The 18,763-nt window shown below is 41.4% G+C and overlaps 1 protein-coding gene across 1 annotated transcript in view; it reads right to left on the bottom strand.

Moving 5' to 3' along the window:
* The window catches only part of LOC121199417 (MAM domain-containing glycosylphosphatidylinositol anchor protein 2-like), a 149,393-nt gene that overhangs the window by 85,411 nt on the left and 45,219 nt on the right, over positions 1–18,763 (bottom strand). The window contains exons 2-3 of the mRNA XM_041064067.1: positions 10,552–10,691; positions 1,337–1,511 (exon numbers count right to left, since the gene is read on the bottom strand). Coding sequence (XP_040920001.1) covers positions 1,337–1,511; positions 10,552–10,691 — 315 coding nt within the window. The remainder of the gene's footprint in view (positions 1–1,336; positions 1,512–10,551; positions 10,692–18,763) is intronic.

Genomic DNA, 18,763 nt, shown 5'->3' with positions numbered 1-18,763 from the left:
AGGAGAGGAGAGGAGAGGAGGGGAGGAGAGGCCAATGTTTCTATTCAAACATGCATCAAATGAACGTAGGTTTTACTGGAAGAGTGTTGTGGACTGGAGGGGGCTCAAGGGCGTCTTATTTAGTTCAGAAACGTTCTGCTCCACTACGTCTTTCTTTCCTCTGTGACTGAAAACTGGGTGTTTGGCAACAAATTAAGGGCAGGAGGGTCATCAATTTTCAATTTTTTAGTTTGCAGCTTGGCATAAAGAAGAAAGCAGAGATTGAGAGAGTGCTATTGAGGGAGCAAAGACTGAAACGGTAGTGAAAAATTCAGGAGGCAGACTTAGAGATCTCCAAACACATGATTTTAAGTGCATCTCAGGAGAGTTTCTTAAAACTGAAACAGTAATCTGACTTTCATACGGATGATTATGGGACACCTACATATAAACTCCTAATTTGACTGTGAGCACAAACAACCATAAAAGGGTGGGCTGGAGGCTGTCCGAGGTTCCGGCCACGATGAAAAGGGCAGCGGCTCCTCTGTCTTGCCACTGTTCCACCACTCACAAGGTGAAATAGGACAATCGATTCCGAATCAATAAAAACAATAACACTAAATCACCTTTGTCTTTGATGAATGCTAACGAACCTTGCCCATCTGTCGTACAGATACTTTAAAAATAAAGAGGTTGCACTTACAGTCGATGGCTATGTCAGGATAATAGAAGCGTTTTAGCTTAATTAACATTCTCAGGAGAGCGCAGGGGTCTCTTTGGATGCACTATCTCTGAATAACTACATTTTCATCTACAGCAGAAATATGGAACATATTGCTATATTGGGTTATTCATGTTGTTACACACTGGTCAGCACTAATTGTGTGTGCTGCAGTTGTCTGTGTTCAGTTTCTTGTACCAAATGATACAAATGTAAAATGCTTTTTGGCGAATTAAAAAAAAAATATATATATTGCTGGACTTTCACTTGGAATAATATATTTTTGTACAGGATTTGAAATCATTTAAGTGGAATATACTGGTTATTTAAAAAAAAGTCAAACTGTGCTGCCAGCTTCACTATAGTATGTTTTACTACACTGCTAAGAGACTGACTTTGTTGCATAACCAGAGCTGTGAATAGAAACCTTTTCAGGGTCATGGCTGTCAGGAATCTGTCCGAGCAGAGAATTAAGCAGAAGACAAAAGTGACACCATGGCTGGTCCTTCACAGGGAAACACACAGATACGAACTCTGATAGTCACACTTCTGGGCAATTTACCATTTCCAGTCAGCCTCACTTGGGTGTCTTTATAAAGCATGGTTGAATTTTCTGCCATGTGAGTTCAGACTTACAGTACACGTCCACCCTGATGGACTTGATGGCTGGCGAGCCAAGGCCGTTCTCAGCCTTGCAGTAGTAGCGACCTCCCTGGGTCCTCAGGATCTTTGCGATGTGCAGTGTTTCATTGAACACACTGGAGTCCTGGAAGCGGTCCGACACACTGCCGGCTGTCTTGGTCCATCGAATCTGGGAAGAACAAAAGGTAGAAATTATAAATTCCTTCCTAGTCTGACTTCACTTGTTCCCCTTCTGTTCTAGTAGGCAGGCAATGGACTGAGGCATCACACACAGTTTCATCTGGGAATAAATCAGAATAAATCAAGGTGATACTGTAAATTCTTAAATAAAAGATGGTATTCCAATAACAGCCATAGACGTGGCTACCATAAATACAAGATGACTGCGAGTAAGGGCTTGGTATAAAATATTGATGGAGAATGGAAATCTTTAATCACTCAAATGGTAAATTTTAGCATAATGTACATTTCAGTGCACCAACAGAGCCGTGCCATACCCTCTCTTTTCTCTCTCCCTCAGAAATACTGTTTTCATTCACTAACTATTCCCAATTACTTCGACTTTCCACTTTCTTTCAATAGCTATTAAGTTACCCTCAATTCAACTCAAGCGTGCCTGCATATTTTTCAGATTAAATGCCGACCAGAAAAGTGAGGCATTATGCCCTTTCCTGCTAGCCTTTTAATGTGAAAAATGTGCAGTGAAGTATTCATGTTAGAGACAAGAAATCCTGAGCAGCTTATTTTAGAGAGTAAGAGAATAGGTGAGCATGAAGGAAGTGCTGGGTTTGCATTCACAGCAAACAACATCAACAGCAAATTAAAGGAATATTTCAACATTTTGGGAAATATGCTTATCCACCCTTATGCTGAGAATTAGACAAGAATATCAATACCACTCTGATTTATGGTAAATGTGAAGCGACAGTCAGCAGCCGTTTAGCTTAGCTTAGCATAAAGACTGAAATCAATGGCTCTGTCCTAAGGTAACTATATCTTCTTTGCCTTAAAAAAAACCAAAGGATAAAAAACAATTTGTGTATGAACAGTAAAAATGTATGAACAGTAAAAATGTTTCATTTTCAGGCAACCAGCTAAATTACTACAAAAAACATTTTTGTGTGGATTAAACACTGAAAATCTTCCTCTAACTTTCCTCTTTCCTCTGTTCCACACATGACTGACCTCAGCGTGGCCTTCTCAGCATGAGTACCTTTCACTAACTGATGACACCCAGTTAGCCCATGGCATTGAGGTGTAATGAAAGGTGAAATAGTGTTACTCTCCAACATGAGGTTGTAATTGACTCTCTATCATCTCCCTCTCCTGTCCTCATTAAAGCATACAGCATGAACAGGTACTGTGACAACTCTGGCCTGGGGGCCACACAGCCAGAACCAAGGAGCATAAAGCTCCATTCAATCCCTCATCCTAAGTAAGCCACAGATGGACTGGCTTTGCCTGCAGAGGCTCACATATCTCTGGCTAGGCAGGGGTGGCTATGAATTAGACTCCCATATCTCCACACTGTATGGGGATAGCATCATCTCGGATACTGATAACATCCCATTTTACAGAGATAGCATCAGATGGAACAGGGATATCATTGCATGCAGGGATGGGGATTGGGTGCTATCTAGGGAGATTGCTGCTTTGCTACTCCAGCTGTGGGGTTTTAACCATGACAACTCCAGCCTGAGGTTACGAAAGCTTGAAATTTGGTCATTTTCCAAACAGACGGGAGAAAGGAAATGAAAGGGTGGGTGGCCCAAAAACCTGATAATGGTGCCCTATTCCAGAGGCTTTTGCGGAGCTCAGGGCTACAGGATGAGGAGTTCACATGCAGCGAAAGTTGAAGTTTATCAGAGGGGTTTCAGATTCTCTGTCTTGCTCGGGGTGTTACTGTGCAGAGTGGCAGAAATAAATTAGCTTACTCTGGAACTCAAAGACTGTGTGTGTGTGCTGTATTTCACCCCTTTTAAAAGACAAAATCTGTAGCCAGACTGCAATTCTGCTCCCATCCGTTCATTCAAGCTTTAAGTGGATATATTACGATTAAAAATAAATGCCTCTAAATGAATACGGAGTACAAAAAAGGCTTCACTTGGCCTGTTTCAAATGCATCAAGAGACAAGACACTGAGAGAAAGCACTCTGTGAAAAAGCTCAAACTCAGCAGCTGATCAATGCTAAAGCCCCACTGTTAGAAAATCTGGGGCCCTATTATAACAGTTAGGGACATCATGAGTTCAGCAAAACAGTCCCTGAAGTTAAATAAATTATGAGCATAAATTAGATGGAGCAAAGTTTTTGAATTCTGTGTCACTCTCCTACAGTACTCTGGATCCCCTCATGCAAATACAAAGCAAGCTGGCTTATGGCGACCTCAGCAGAATTCAATATTCTCCCAGCTTATACCCCCAGTCATTTCCTTCGCCTTTTGTGTAAAGAGCTTTGAGTTTTAGGAAAGCGCAGTATCAATAAGTGCATTGTTAGAGTGACACTAAGAAGTGGGTATTCAAATAACTCTTCGTATTCTCAAAAGAAAAGTGCTCCTGTTTGTTTCACGGGGGCAGCGGACCACATCGCTGGTGAGCTTTCAACTCTCCCTGTACCCTGGAGCTATTTTCATTCCTCCACTCCTCTGACTTTTTTACATCTGAGTACCTCAACCCACAGGGGGAGTCCTGAAGTATGCCTGTTGAGAACAGTTTGACCCTCTTCACTCTCCTTAGTGCAATGCAAATACTCTTGATCTGAGAGGAGCTGGCGGATTTGAGCAATATGATAATTGCTACTACTTGCCTAGTGCCAGCCTGGCTGACTTTTTTGGGGCTATTTTTGCTGCTCCTTTCTCAATCCTCAGCTGAAAATCGTAAGGTTCCCGCAAATATACACTGGGGAATAAGTCAAAGTGCCCAAGATGCACCACCCAGCTGCCGTTTTATGGCAGAAATTTATTATTCCTCTCTGTGTGTCGCAATTGCATACATATATTATTACCACGAAATGTAAATGAAGTCTGGTTTTCATGTTTCCCCTCACATAGTTTTGAAAAAAAGGAGCTGTACATCTACATTTTGCATATTCTATTTTTAAGAAAGCATCAAAAACATGACATCACTTTGCTCCACAGGGAAAAGCAAAGTCAACACCATAATAATGCCATTCCCTCTTAAATCAGACATCCCAATAGAAAGATCAACATTTGCTTACAAGAAAAGCAGAAGCTCGTCTAGATTAGTACCCAACTGAAAATCCCAGCAGTGTTTGAGACCACACATGCTGCGATGTCACGGCAAGAGCTAATTAAAATGCGCCCAGTGTCTGTTGTTATGCAGGGATCATATGCTGGAGCACGCGTCTTCAGTGAATCTCCCATAATGCCTGCTGTGATGTTTCCCCCTCCCTAACTACAGACTGGTTTCTAATTGCTTGCCATCTTTTCTTTTAGGTACTGACGGTGGTCTGTGCCACTCAGTGGTGCAGCCAAGTGTGGCTGAGCATGACAATCAAGTGATCAGAAGAAGCAACGGGGGTCCAAATCACAAATTGTGAGCGCACAGACTCTACAGGTCTACATTAGAAAATACTGGCCCTGATAAAAACTGGATGATCATATGAAACACGCCGCAGTGAAGGCTTTGATATTGAAAGAATAAAAATAAATAAATAAATAAATAAATAAATAAACAGGAACAGAAAACAGAATTGCAGAGGAAATGCACACTAACAGACATTAAAATGAAATGACTCAGCTTTTTATTTGCCTTGCTTTAAAACTACACACAGTACAGTTGACTGGTGCAGTCAAATTCACTTTTAACACAACTGAGCATAAATGGCTGTGGGTGCATGAAGGCGTAGTTCAAGGGGAAACTCTTGAACTGGTGCTGATGCTGCTCTTTGTGTGGCAAACAGTTAAAAAATAGAAGGTTAAATGATGTTCAAAACTGAATTTACCACCTCGTGGTTTCAGTTTACATCCATGTCTGTCGAGACTCATATAATATATGCAGTGAAGGAATTTAATAAATATCATAAAGTGTACTTTGATTCTTAAGTTAGGGCCAAAAACTTGTTTTGTGAGGTCACAGCGACCTTGACTTTTGACCACCAAATTCTAATCACTTCATCCTTGAGAAGAAATTCCTTCAAGCTGTTTCTGAGATATCGTCTTCACGAGAATGTAACGCACAGACGCATGGACGTACGTACCATAAACACAATGCCTCCAGCCATGGCAGTCGCCCATGCAGAGGCATAAAATGCACCATCTGCTAGAGACACCAGCACTGTAGGCTAACTGTCATGGGAGCATCCAAAACAGATCACATACTCCAATTGGTCTGTATAAAGCAAAATGTCCCAGGGCCCAAGGTCAGCTTATTTGTACTCGCTGACCCGTAGCGCTGTGAGTTGAATCTGGCTGGGCAATAATTGAAACAAAAAAAGGTGTTTGCAATGTGGTGTTGCTGGCTATTGGAGCCTGGTACTCAAACAAAGTGTTGTGGACATAATGGATGGAGGCCAGGGCAGGGGAGACAGGGGCAGATGGCTTCATCATCAGGGACTCTTTGATGTCTGTTCGTGGCATCAAAGACAATGAATGAAGCTGGAAAACAGTGACCATGAAAGTATGAACAGATAAGACTATATATATGGAGCTCTGGAGACAAAGACAGAGAGAGACAGGGATAAAGACGAAGGTAAAGGTTTTATGAGTCTTTTTATTTAATGGAGGTAGGGCTGAATCTAATACTTAGTATTGATCAATGCATTCACTCATTTTCTGCTTAATCAATTAATCCTTCAATCTATGAAATGTCAAGAAAATACTCAAAAGTGCTCATCACAAGAAACAGCGCGTGACATCTTCAAATTGCACTGATATTCAATTTACATTGACAGAAAACAGAGGAAAGCAGTAAATTCTCAAATCTGAGAAGCTGTAACCAGCTGATGTTTGGCAATTTTCTTTGACAAATGACTCAGTTATTGATTAATCGATTAATCGGCCCACCGTTTCAGCTCTAGATAGAGGGAGATGAGCGAGAAAGAGCATTTCATAAAGACATTAAGCGCAGGGAGGGGTACCGGCATCAAGTGAAATTGTTTGAGACATTTTGTGTGTTATCCTCTTTGACAGAGAGTCAATTCAAAGATGGAGACATGAAGAGAAGAGAGAAAAAAGGGAAAGAGTTTCTGAGCATTCATATTTGATAGAGGTGAGGCTGTAATAGATTGTAATTTTTGTCTTCAATTAATCCATCAATTAATTTTCCACCTAATCAATTAAACCTTTAATCTATAATTTGTGAAAGGTGCCCAAGTTACAATGGCCTGACATTCATATTCCCCACAGGATCAGCTGAAGTAGCTCTAGTGGTCCTTTAACTTTTCATCCAGTGTCATCACCAGGTCATCAGGTTAATTATTCCAATACTTTAATTTATGACTAAATGTCTGCAAATGTAGTGAGATTACCATCAGTCTGGAGAAAATGGGCGTGCTGGTGTTTTATAAAGAGAAGGAAAGCAGAGAGTAAGTGAAAAGCACTGACCACAACTAAGATATTCTGTCTTATCCTTCTCCTCAGAGAACCGAGTCCCCACAAATCCTTCCAGTGACCTCTGCACTACACATCAGTGAGAATCTGGCTTCACTGCCCCCCCAAGAGCCTGCCACATGCCAACAGTCCCAGTCTTCCTGCACAGCCCATAGTAACACCTTGAAATGCCAAACCCATGAGGCAGCAGCGAAAAAGCACATATTATACGGTGTGTGGGTGACTGACAGGAACATATATTTATTTGACAATTAAATGGGAAGGCAGACAAGTGTTGTCAAGGGTGTGTGTGTCCTTGTGTGTGTGTGTGTGTGTGTATGAGAGTGTGGGGTTGGATGCATATATGATTTTATTATTAGAAAGCCTCTGTTTTTCCTCTGAGGTGGGTGGGCAGATGTGCACGGGGCTGACAGAGAGGGCTACTGTGATGAATCTGCTGCCTGGCTGCCTGGTTGGACACAATCCAGAGACTCCATCAGCAGGAAGGCCTGAGGGGCGTCTATGTAATTTAAGGAGTGTGCATATTGATAGACGTGAAGAATTAAACGATGGCGAAATTTCAAATCGGGCACCCCCCCCCTCGCTCCCACCCAACCCCCCCATTTACTTTGTGGTAGTGTCCTTTGTGGTGCTGATGTCGTACTTGGCATAACACCCCTCGGCCTATGTATTATCACAAGGGCTGGTAGAATCTCAAAGTCAGGGAAAGGGACTGGATTCTGGACAGTAATGATGAAAAAGGCAATCTTGTGATTTGCTAATGCAGAACTAATTGAAGCCATTTACAGTGATCGAGCAATGTGACTTGGCCCCCTGTGATACTACAGGCCAGATGGTGAGTGTGGTTTAAGTTACTGCTGGTATGGAAGCTGTTCCAGGGAACGAAACTGAGAATGATAGTTAGGAGAAGCCACTTTCTCATTAACAGGAGCAAGGGTAAGGACAGGAGGGACATGTCTCTATCAGTGACTTTTTAACTACACATGGTGTTCTTGGTAAGGTCTATGCAGAGTTGCAGTGTTCATTTGGATTTTTTAGTTTTAGTCTAGTTTTTTTCATCATACATTTTTAATTTTTATGTCTTCAATGCATTTACAGGCTACAGCTGTCGCCATCTTTGTGTATAGTTACCATGGTTACGGGTGTCTCTCAAGAGGTGTCCATTGCTCATTCCTCTGCAGCAGTACAGACCAACTCGCCTTAGTAAATCCAGTTAGCACCACCCTAACTCCGGTACAGTTGCTCCTGCTAACTTAGCATCTCTGCAGCTACCTGTGCTCTTCACTGCTGAGCAGAGGGTCATTCAGGAGCTGAATTCACTCACCTAACTAACATACTGTTGAGAGTGTTAGTCTTAGAGGACGCACTTTATCATCAGATAGCATCAATATTGTGATCTTTGTTCAGCGAACATCTAGAGGACGATTCAGATCGACCGTCGACATTAATCCTGGAACAAACTCACTCCTCCTGATGGCAACACTAAAGATACAGCCGACTGAAAGTAACATTAACTTCCCCTCTGTGTCCACAGATCTTTATAGGGTCCCCCATATGAGCCAGATTCTGCTCAAGGTTTCTTCCTGTTAAAAGGGAGTTTTGCTTTGGGATCAGGCCCTGGGTCTCTGTAAAGTGCTTTGAGACAATTTTGATTGTGGAAGGCGCTATATAAATAAAACTGAATTGAACTGAAAATGTTCTGTGATCAAAGATAAGCAAATGTCTCCTCTGACAACTGTAGATTGTGAAGCATGAATATTTAAAAACTCTTAAAATAGAATTGTTTTCATCCAGAAACAACTGTTCATATTGACTGTGTAAGAGAAAAAAAAAAGATGATAAACCAATGATAAAGCCAAACATACGCCCATTAATCAAGACAGGACATACTGAAAGTGCACTACAACCTTTGCAAAGAGCGCTGATTAATTTTTTTCCTACATTTTCTCTTGAAAGATGAAGAAACTCAGCTCAATTAAAATGTGGAACTTTGGGGCAAAGACAGACTCTGAACATGTTCTGAGGATTAATATTTAATTCTAATGAAAAGATGAGCTGTTATTGCTGTATTAACTTGCGAGTCTGTTTCCGATCAGGTCGCATACCCTTGTGTTTTCTCCAACCAACATCACAAAACCAGCCTTAGGTCTAACTGCCACCCCAGATAACCTCATCGGCTTCTGAAACCTCTCAGAAATGAGTGTGCACTGCCCCGCGGTCCCATGCCACTACCAGAGGCGGACAAAGCTGACACATCCCATAGTCCGGAGAGACACAGCCGACCCGCTGTGCCAGGGGATCTGCGTGAGCCTCATAATGACTCCGTTTCAAAGGAGATCCTGCCTCTCCTGCCACAGCCACGCAGGCCTTTTGATCTCCCACTCTCCTCTCCTCTCCTCTCCCCGCCTCCCCTCACTCTCCTGTTTTTCAGAAATTCTAATTAAGAGGAAAGACAGAGATGATGAGTGCGAAGTTGCCCCCCCCCCTCCAACTAACCACCCACCACCCAGACAACAGAAGGAGATGAACCGTGCTTCTGAACCTCTCTAATTTAAAAGGCCTCACCTTTTCAATAGAAAAATAAAAATCAATTTGTTCTTCTGCTTTGGCATCCAGAGGGGAAGTGTACAAACTAATGGTCCTGTCTATCGATCAAAGGGGGAATTATATTAATTAATGTAAATGAATTTAAGAGGCCTCACCTTTTCAATAGAAATATAAAAATCAATATGTCCTTTTGCTTTGGCATCCAGGGGGTAAGTGTACAAACGAATGGCCCTGTCTATCGATCAAAAGGGGGAATTATATTAATTAATGTAAATGAGCTTAGTCCTGTCTGGAGATAGTGCTGAATTCCGTGTAATTTGTGTTATCAAGCAAATTGGAAACAACATTCGATAAATGTTGGAAAGGTTAGTGTGTGCAAATCCTGCCCAGATTAATACCAGAACAAACTGTGATGGTCAGGTAATTTGTGGCAGAGCTGACATTTATACCGGCATGGATCGCGTTAGTTGGTATTTTGTCTAAGAGAATAGAGCGGATCGGGTTTCTGCTGTTTTCTCTCTTTTATTAACAAGCTTTTTATATACACACACATTTCCAAGATGTGGATGAGAGAAGGCAATAAGAAAAGAGGCACAGCAGGAACAAATCAAAAGCCTGTTTTCTTCAGAAAAAGGTGGAAGGTCTTTTAATTAGTTCAGATCACAACAGTAAATAAAAGAGTTTGAGAAAAACTCTCTTTCAGACGCCAAGGACCCATGTGCATTCACACGACCCAGAGTCTTTTTTGTTTGTTTGTTGTTTTTTTTTTTTAGTGTGGCCTGTTTCTCACTCATTACATTTTGTTTTGGCAGATGTTTTCTGCTGTTTTGTTTCTGCATTCTCATTATACTTGGAAGCTTTCATTATCAACATGCAGGTGCACAAAGCAACCTAAACCATCAATAATTAAAGGATTAAACTTTTAAGCTGCTGCCACTCAATGACACTAATACAAAATTAAAAAAAAAAAAAAAGCAATGCTGCAAGGAAAGTATTGGATACAAAATCAGCATGTTGTCCCATGATTCCTTTGTGTAGCTAATTTTGTCCATGTTGTCAGTTAAGGGCAGACAAATGGGAACTGAGCTCCTTACCTGTGGCCGAGGATGCCCCGTCACCAGACAGGTGAGCTCCAGGGTCTCTCCCTCTCTGATGGTGTAGACTCTCTCCGTGTGCCTCTCCTCCTCAACGTTACAGGCATGCCCTGAGTGTATAATGCGGACAGTCGGAGGTGCTGCAGAGGAAAAAGCACAAAGTGCGTTAGCATTCTGGTCATTCCTGAAGGAGTGAGTAGTTTAGCACAACAGATGGCGTATTGATTAAGAGGTTGTCTCACTTAAAACAAGCCTCCTCCAAAGCTTCGTGGCCACGTTTGTACTGCACAACAACAGAGCGCACCGCCAACCAGACGTATTTGTAGAAACAAAAAAAAAAAACAAAAAGGAACAGACACATATTTTACTTTTATATCATACACTTTTGTTTAGCTTTTCAAACGTCGAGGAAAGTTACTTTAGGAAAGTGATTCACTGCCTTACAGTGTTTTGTAGTTTCCATCAGAAGTAACTTATGAGAGCAGCACTTCCATAGACATGTGGTGCTGATAGGGCTTTCACTGTGTGTGTGTGTGTGTTTACGAGCATGTTTAAAAAAACAATGTCAGACAGGTTTTATTTCCCTTTTCTTGAGCAAATCTTATTTATGTCAAGTGTGATTTCTTTCACTCAGCATTACTGAGAGCACAAAATCAACCAAGGCTTTCCGTGTTTTATGTTTCTTTTTTTTTTTTTTTTGCACTAACAAAGATGAAAACTAGAGACTGTAAACACTTTTTTTAAAACTGTTTTTCTGCGCATGCATTTAAGCAAAGTAGCATAAAAAGATCTGAAAAATCATGCAAATAGTACGTACTGCTAATTAATTTCAGCATAAACTATTACTATACAATCTAACTACACTGTCTAACTAAACAGAGTAAACTTCATATTAATACACTTACAACTCATCTAAGTGAGTTCTAAGTGATGCTGTAATGCTTGTAAACACAAGAGTAAAATGGGTTTATATTTTGAATTATAATCCCATATTCTAATTTCTCCCATGTACAATTCATTGATGTATGAGAGTAAATTTAAAATTCCAAACTTCATTCTTTCTTGAGTTATTTTTAGGTTGAATGGTGCTCAGGAGTATTCCCATCACGAGTGGCGTCAAGAGGCCACACATTGTTTTCTTTCTTGATCTATTTCTGTCAATATTTGACCTGCTCAAATGACCTAGTGACCCTCTGCAGTACCTGCAGACCTTTCCTGACGCAGAATGCAACACAACTGATCTAATCTTCACAGAAGAATGAGGAAAATAGATATGTTGCTGTGGCAGAAGCAGTAACCGTTCAATATCACTCCAATTTGAATCAGTGCGACACTCAATTTGCATCTTAACCAAATTAGCCAGTGTGTGCAGCAATAATTCAAATGCAGTGTCGAGCAGATGACCAACTGTAAACAATTGATGACAGGTCACAAGACAAGTCATTTCTCTCAGTATCTCTCCTTATCCTCCTTATTTCATTGCTATGGGAAAATGTCAGAATGAATTTACAACTTAGTGTAATGACACACCGGAGGAGTTTAATTACAAACTCGTATAAAAATAAATTCATTTAGAAGAAAACAACATTAATCGTCAATGACTCAAAAAAATGTATTGTTTTATAAGTAAATGTGTTATGGTGGTGTCGATTCCACAAAATTTCAATCTTAAACTACAATATTCTCAGCTATCATTAGGCCATATGGACAGTGGGTGTCCATATTTAAATTGGTGGATATCTCATTTTGGAACAGAACTCATCATATAGCACATTCATTTCTTTTCCTGGCAGTTTTGCCTTTATTATGACAGTGACAGTGGTGAGAGACAGAGGAAAGGCAGGGGGGAGAGAGGGGGGGGGGGTGGCATGCAGCGAAGGGCCCAGGCTGGATTCAAATCTGGGCTGCTGCAGTGAGGGTTCAGTCTTAATAAATGGTATATGCTTAAGCAGGTGAGCTACCGGTGCATCCTAGCACACTCATTTTATCATAATTTCCTAATGTAATGCAATTAGGGAAATAAAAATGCCAGAAACTGCAATATGGGCTAATTATATTCACTGTTTTGCAGCACAGGAACACTGCAGTGCAAGTTCAAGGCTTTAAACTACCCACAGCTGCCTGTTGACAGCTGTAATCTCTGCACTGGTGCTTCTTTCCAACACTTAGTTGACCCTTGTGAGACAGTAAAGATATTTTAGTCCATCTACACACCAACATACAATGAGAGAAAAGTGGTGGGTGTTAAACTGAAGGCAGGATCGAGTCATTTTAGGTAAACTGCCCAAAATGCTCAGTTCCACTGAGCTGTGAAAGCGCAGTTGCATGTAACCGACCCCTGACAATACTAGCATCTGTTAAGCATTTCTTCCTCTCCAGCTAACATGATTAGAGAAGAGGTTTGGGATGAGATGATTTAGAGAGCGGATACGGGATATGATTAGGAGGAGGAGTTCAAATTGGTGGGAAAAAAAAAAAAATCATCATCAGGCAGAAATCACAAGGACTGTGGTGTGCCTTTCATGCTGGAGGAGCAGCTTCCTGTGTGGGCCTCTCTGGGCAGACTCAGCCCCGGCAGCAGACTCGGTTCTACCTCTATCCAGGCTGCGATGCTAATGAGCATGGCGACACTCCTCCCTAACGCTGCATTGGGAGTCTCAGCCAGAGTGTATCCTTAGCCACGCGCTAACCACTTGTCCCTCCCTGTTACCAACCATGCTGTTTGTCTCATCCAGCTTGTTAGCTTAATGCCCCGTCCTGCTTGTGCTGCCCGTCTGAATGCTATGCAGACTGATGAATGCTGATACAGATGCTAACTGGCTACTTATAAAGCCTCGTTGGACTGTTCTTGCTCTTACCCTTCACTGCCTCCCGCCCTCCATTTGGAGATGAATACACTGGTGGTGAATTCCATAGGGGGGGATAAGGGCTTGAGAAATAGGCTCAGTGTAAGGGAGCTTCACACACGGCTGCCACTTAAAACAAAAAAGGCTTAGAAACAAGACCTCAGGGCACTAGCCGAACAAAGTACTAATGCCATTTACTCCAATGAGCCAGTATCTCTGCAGCATACTATCAGTCCTGGAGGAAAGTAGGGAAACACTCGTAATTAATGATCTTCAACTGCTATAGCTGCTACTGCAACTCCTACACACACACACACACACATAAACACACACTCGCTCTTTACGCAGACAACACTAAGCTTACAGCGACAAAAGCAAATAACCCTCTCTTAAGTATACATAATGAGCACAGTAATGTTTTCACAGCCGCACATATCCTTGTATAGCTAAGATCGTCTCTTTCAGATCACTTCGCCCCAAAGCATGAACTAAAACCCCTGTCATTACCGCATAATTTCCTGTTTGTTTAGCATTCATGAAGCTACTTGATGCGCTGCTGACAGTAACTACTCATAGTATATTCAGGAAAGATATCTAAGGATGGATAACGAGACATTAATGCTGTGGGATTTGGAGTTGCATAAAGTGAGATGTCAAAGCGCTGACAGGTCTGAGATAAAAGATGTCCTGGCAGAAGGGATCTGGGAGGTAGACAAAGCTTTGAATTCATCACAGCAGGACAGCCGGTGATACCCTTTAACATCTTAAATACATCACATACAAATTCATTATGGAGCCTAGGATCTTCTTACACTCTGGAAATGTTTAGTTTTCCATTCAGTGAATGAATGTGGGTGAATGTTTTTTTTTTTTAATGGTTTGCTTTAAATTCATGTAATGTCCAATGGTGAAGGAAGTAATGATGTATAAAATTGCAACAACTGTTTTGCAAAGCCGTAGCACAGGCAGCTTATAATAATTTAATCTACTTTTAAATCTGGAAAACACGGACAAAAACATCAGCATCAGCAAACACTTTCTACATTTGTGCCTTGTGAATTTCCTGAATCAACCATTTTATTTTACATATTGTACAACACTCTATACTGAATTTCAAACCAGTTTTCAGTGGTGGAAGACATACTCAGATCTCTTACATTTAGATAGATATTACAATGAACAAAATGATCTGCTGCAAGTTGAACTCCCTCATGTGTAATAATTCTTAAAGGTGCTGTGTGGAGTCTCCTTGTAAACAGAAAAAGTTACGTTTACATTTTTGCCCGAAAAAAGGAATTGTGTTTATCCTACAGTTATTTCCTTCCTCGTTAAACAAGCCAATTTCTGAGATATTTAAAACTGTACATTGTTTACATTGTTGTTTTCTTGCTAGCAGTTTTCTTCTTCATTGCTGGTGTTGTTGTTGGAGCACTGCTACCTTTCTTAGTGCATTACCACCACCACCAACTATCAATCAGCAGAACAGCCTAAAAACGACAGCAGGATCTGAACTGTGCCGCCTGTGCACTTGAGTCCATGCATCCTCATAAGCATACAAACAAAGACGGGTATGCACTTATCAAAACATTCCTCCACAGCCCCACTGTGGTCAAACACTGCATGTGGTAACTTCAAAGATAGTACAGAAGTATTACCTAATTGGCTAAATGAACTTAAAGTATCCACAATAAAACTACTTATTATGAAGCATGGCCCCATTCAGAACATTAACACATACAGTAAATAATATTAATGGAATATTATTCCTAGCGCATATAAGCAGCATTTCAGTGTTACTGGTTGAAATTGTGTAACTAGTTGAAATTGAGTAAATCAAGGTAATAATCTAATTTTATAATTATATAATGCTTTGGATATAGTGCTTTAGTAAACGTAACTGCCGGTCCTCTTATAAAGAAAAGCCCCCTTGCAAATATATATGTCTATAAAATGTGGGAGGATGCTCAGTAAGTCAACCCCCAGCGGTCCCCTAAAACATCTGTTTGTATTAACAGAGGCATCCTACAGCATACTTTAAAACTCTATTAAAAAGTTACTTGCACATGTTTAAGGTCCATTCATCAATAATCAATTTTGCTAAGGCACCCTGTCCTACTCCTTCTGTCATTACGAGGTTACACCCCTCCAGAGCAAAATCACAAGATGTTAAATGAGCGAGTGGTCATGTAGGTTGAGCAGCAGAGCAGAGGTCATTTGGGAGCAATGAGCTGAAAAATAACTATTCTGCTGGTGGCACATTTAGATGTTAATTGGATGCTTTTCTGATCTCTTTTTTTTTCCCGCCAGTTGCGGAATTGGCTTTGGCATAAGAAGCACATCTGCCACTCACACTGATGTGAGAAGTGCAAAACAGTGGAGGGAAAAAAAAAAATCAATGCTAAATATTGAGTGGATCTTTACAGTCAAACTAATGCAGAGTTATTCCGAAATCACTTGTTTATTTGCTCTACAAGCACTTGTGATTAAACGACGTTGTTGCAAATGTCGAGCAAGTGTTGTCACGAACCTTTGGGTTAAGACATTAAATTTGCATAAATGTGCATCTCCGGCTGTAGTGTCACTCCCCCGCACTTCCCCAAACCATCCAACCATCTGCACTCAAACTCACACACACACACACACACACACGCACACACACACACACACACACACACACACACACACACACACACACACACGCACGCACGCACACACACACATGCACACAGAGCTTCCTGGTAGCTAAAAGTAAAAAAAAAAAAATAGAGGAAAAAAAGGGAAAAAAGAGGAAGCGGAGGAGCTGCAGGCTAGACGCAGGAGTCTCAGATGTGCCTCTCTTTCTTCATTTCATTATCTCATTTCCATAACAGTGACATCATTTTCCCCTCTGCAGAAGCACACAACTGGGAGAGGGAAGGTAGAGGAGACGAGAGGAGAACAAGAGAGTGCCTCTGCACATTCAATTGTGCACGTTACACTGTTGGTTTAGTGCTCTTTCTTCAACTTGTCTGTACATGTGCATGTGCGTGTGTGCTAAGTTGTGTCTGAGTGTGCATTATGTCCTTGTGTTGAATGAGCAGCTCCCAGCGGAGTGCCTAGCCTTCCTTGGCCTCAGTTGGGGGACATGGAGACAGCTTTATCCACTACCGCCAATGGAGATTAAATTGGATTTGGCTAAAAGCAGCCTTGTCACCACAGTTCTGGAGTGCCTGAGTGGCAGAGGGGGTTCTTGGCAATGGTGGAGACTCTAAATTTGACAAACAAATGAATGTGAAAAAAAAAAAAAAAAAAAAAAACCTCCAACAGCTGGGGCTCGTTGTCGCCGTGGGCTTAATGTCCTCAGACCAACCCCTGAGGACCACTAACCATATCCTGCTAGTTTTCTGGCTCCGTAATCACCCTCTCAGAATGAGCCAGCCAGATACAGAGAAACAGGAGAGCGAGCGAGAAACAGAAGGAGAAGAACATATGCAAAATGCATATGGTAACTATGCATAACATAAATAATTGTTTTTTTTTGTTATCGCACCGAGCTCATTATCGATTCTGAGCCAGGACGGCCGGAAGTAAAGTTTTAGTTGGTTATAAAGGGACTGAGGGGGGAAAAGTCCATTTCAGCCATATGATAAAACTGCAGGATGCCAACTTAAAAAAAAAAAAAAAAGCCCCAGTGATAACACAAAACTAAGTTCAGCATTATTAAGGGGCCCTAACAAGTCCGCACAGTCATATTTAATGTTTTCCATATTCTCTCAAAATGAAGGGTTGTGAAAAAAAACGATTGCTCAAACTTGTCAAGTACTATACAGCTAAAACCAGTTTTTAATTAATGTTATTTTCACATACAGTCTTGAGGGATTAAGGGATAATGAACACACATTTAACCCGTGTTCGACTTCTGTCCTGATTCATCACTGCTCACACACGACACAAGACTTCCATTCACACTGCTAAACCAAAGAATTACACTGAATATCTCTGAAGCAGCAATAATTGTGTTTTTGGCTACTTGAGGGCAGACACAGCAGACACAAAGCAACATTAGCAGTCAGTGGGAACTATGTTTGTGGCCGCCTAGCAAATGTTAACACCAATATTCACTCTCCTTTCAGCTCTGTTTTGGTCTTTAGCTCCTAAACATTCCACTTTATCCACAAGCTAGTTGCCCAGTTTGTTTCTGGGCTGGTAGTATACAGTGGATTTATCAGACCTTATATGCTGGACACAGCTGCCCGATGCCAACCAGAATAACTCTCACATCACACACAATAATCTGATTCATGGTTAATGTAAAAATATGGATTAGCGGAGCTTTAAGATCGGAAGGAGCCGCAAAACCCCACCATTATCGACTCATCCCACAGAGGCCATATAGCAGTCATAGACCTGGACTGATATTATCTTCTCCTAATCTGTAAAGGAGACTTTGAATCATATTGAACCTTCCTGTTAAATTTGAACCTGAGCGACGCTGTGGTTAAAAACAGTATCTGCTGTGTCCTCTCAGATGATGCAGAACATTGCCATTGGTTATACCAGTGCGATCTCAATGGATTTTAACAGTGAAAATGGGTAAATATGGTCCATTGCCAGAGGCGTCACACATTGAAATCTATTATTTTCTATGCTTTCCCCCGTGCCTTACACTTTCAAAAGTGTAAGCTAACACTATACCCTGTCCTTCCTACAGTATAATTGAGAAGAAACTCATCCATGAGGTCATCCATGTGTGTAAAGCCTTGAAATGGTTTGCCAGCAGCACATGCATATTATTACATCAGGGGTTGTCAGAGCGTATTGATTACACACTGTAATGCACTCGCATGCACTCCTCGGCCTACACTGTTATTGTAAATGAGACTCTGTATAGATCCGGCTTCGCACTATCAGCACAGATCATCTATCACACAGAGTGTACTGTTGAGCTGGAAAACACAGACATTCATAAGAGGCAGAGACTGCAGCATCACAGAAAACACAACAACATGTTTGTCCAGCTCAGCAGAAGGAGAAGACAGTCATTATTAAAATCAAGACAGGAATGTCAGGTGGTCTCTTTGTGGCACAAAGAGACAAACTGAAGCTTACTGTTATAAATTGGGTACTTGAGTTGAGACGGCTTATTAACACAGCAGAGGGGTCCGTTTGTCCAATCATTCAAAGGACATGGAACACCATGAGAGCACAAAACAACTGTGCCCAGCTGTGGCTCTCAGAGGTGCTATTTATAGTTGGGCAATACAGACATGCAGACACACAAGAAATCATAAAAACACATACCCATGCACACACACACACACACACACACACACACACACACACACACACACACACACACACACACACACACACACACACACACACAC

Source organism: Toxotes jaculatrix, chromosome 19 (genome assembly GCF_017976425.1).
Source record: "Toxotes jaculatrix isolate fToxJac2 chromosome 19, fToxJac2.pri, whole genome shotgun sequence".
Taxonomy (NCBI): Eukaryota; Metazoa; Chordata; class Actinopteri; family Toxotidae; genus Toxotes; species Toxotes jaculatrix.
Note: the sequence above shows the minus strand (reverse complement) of the source record. Positions and strands in the feature narration are given on the sequence as shown.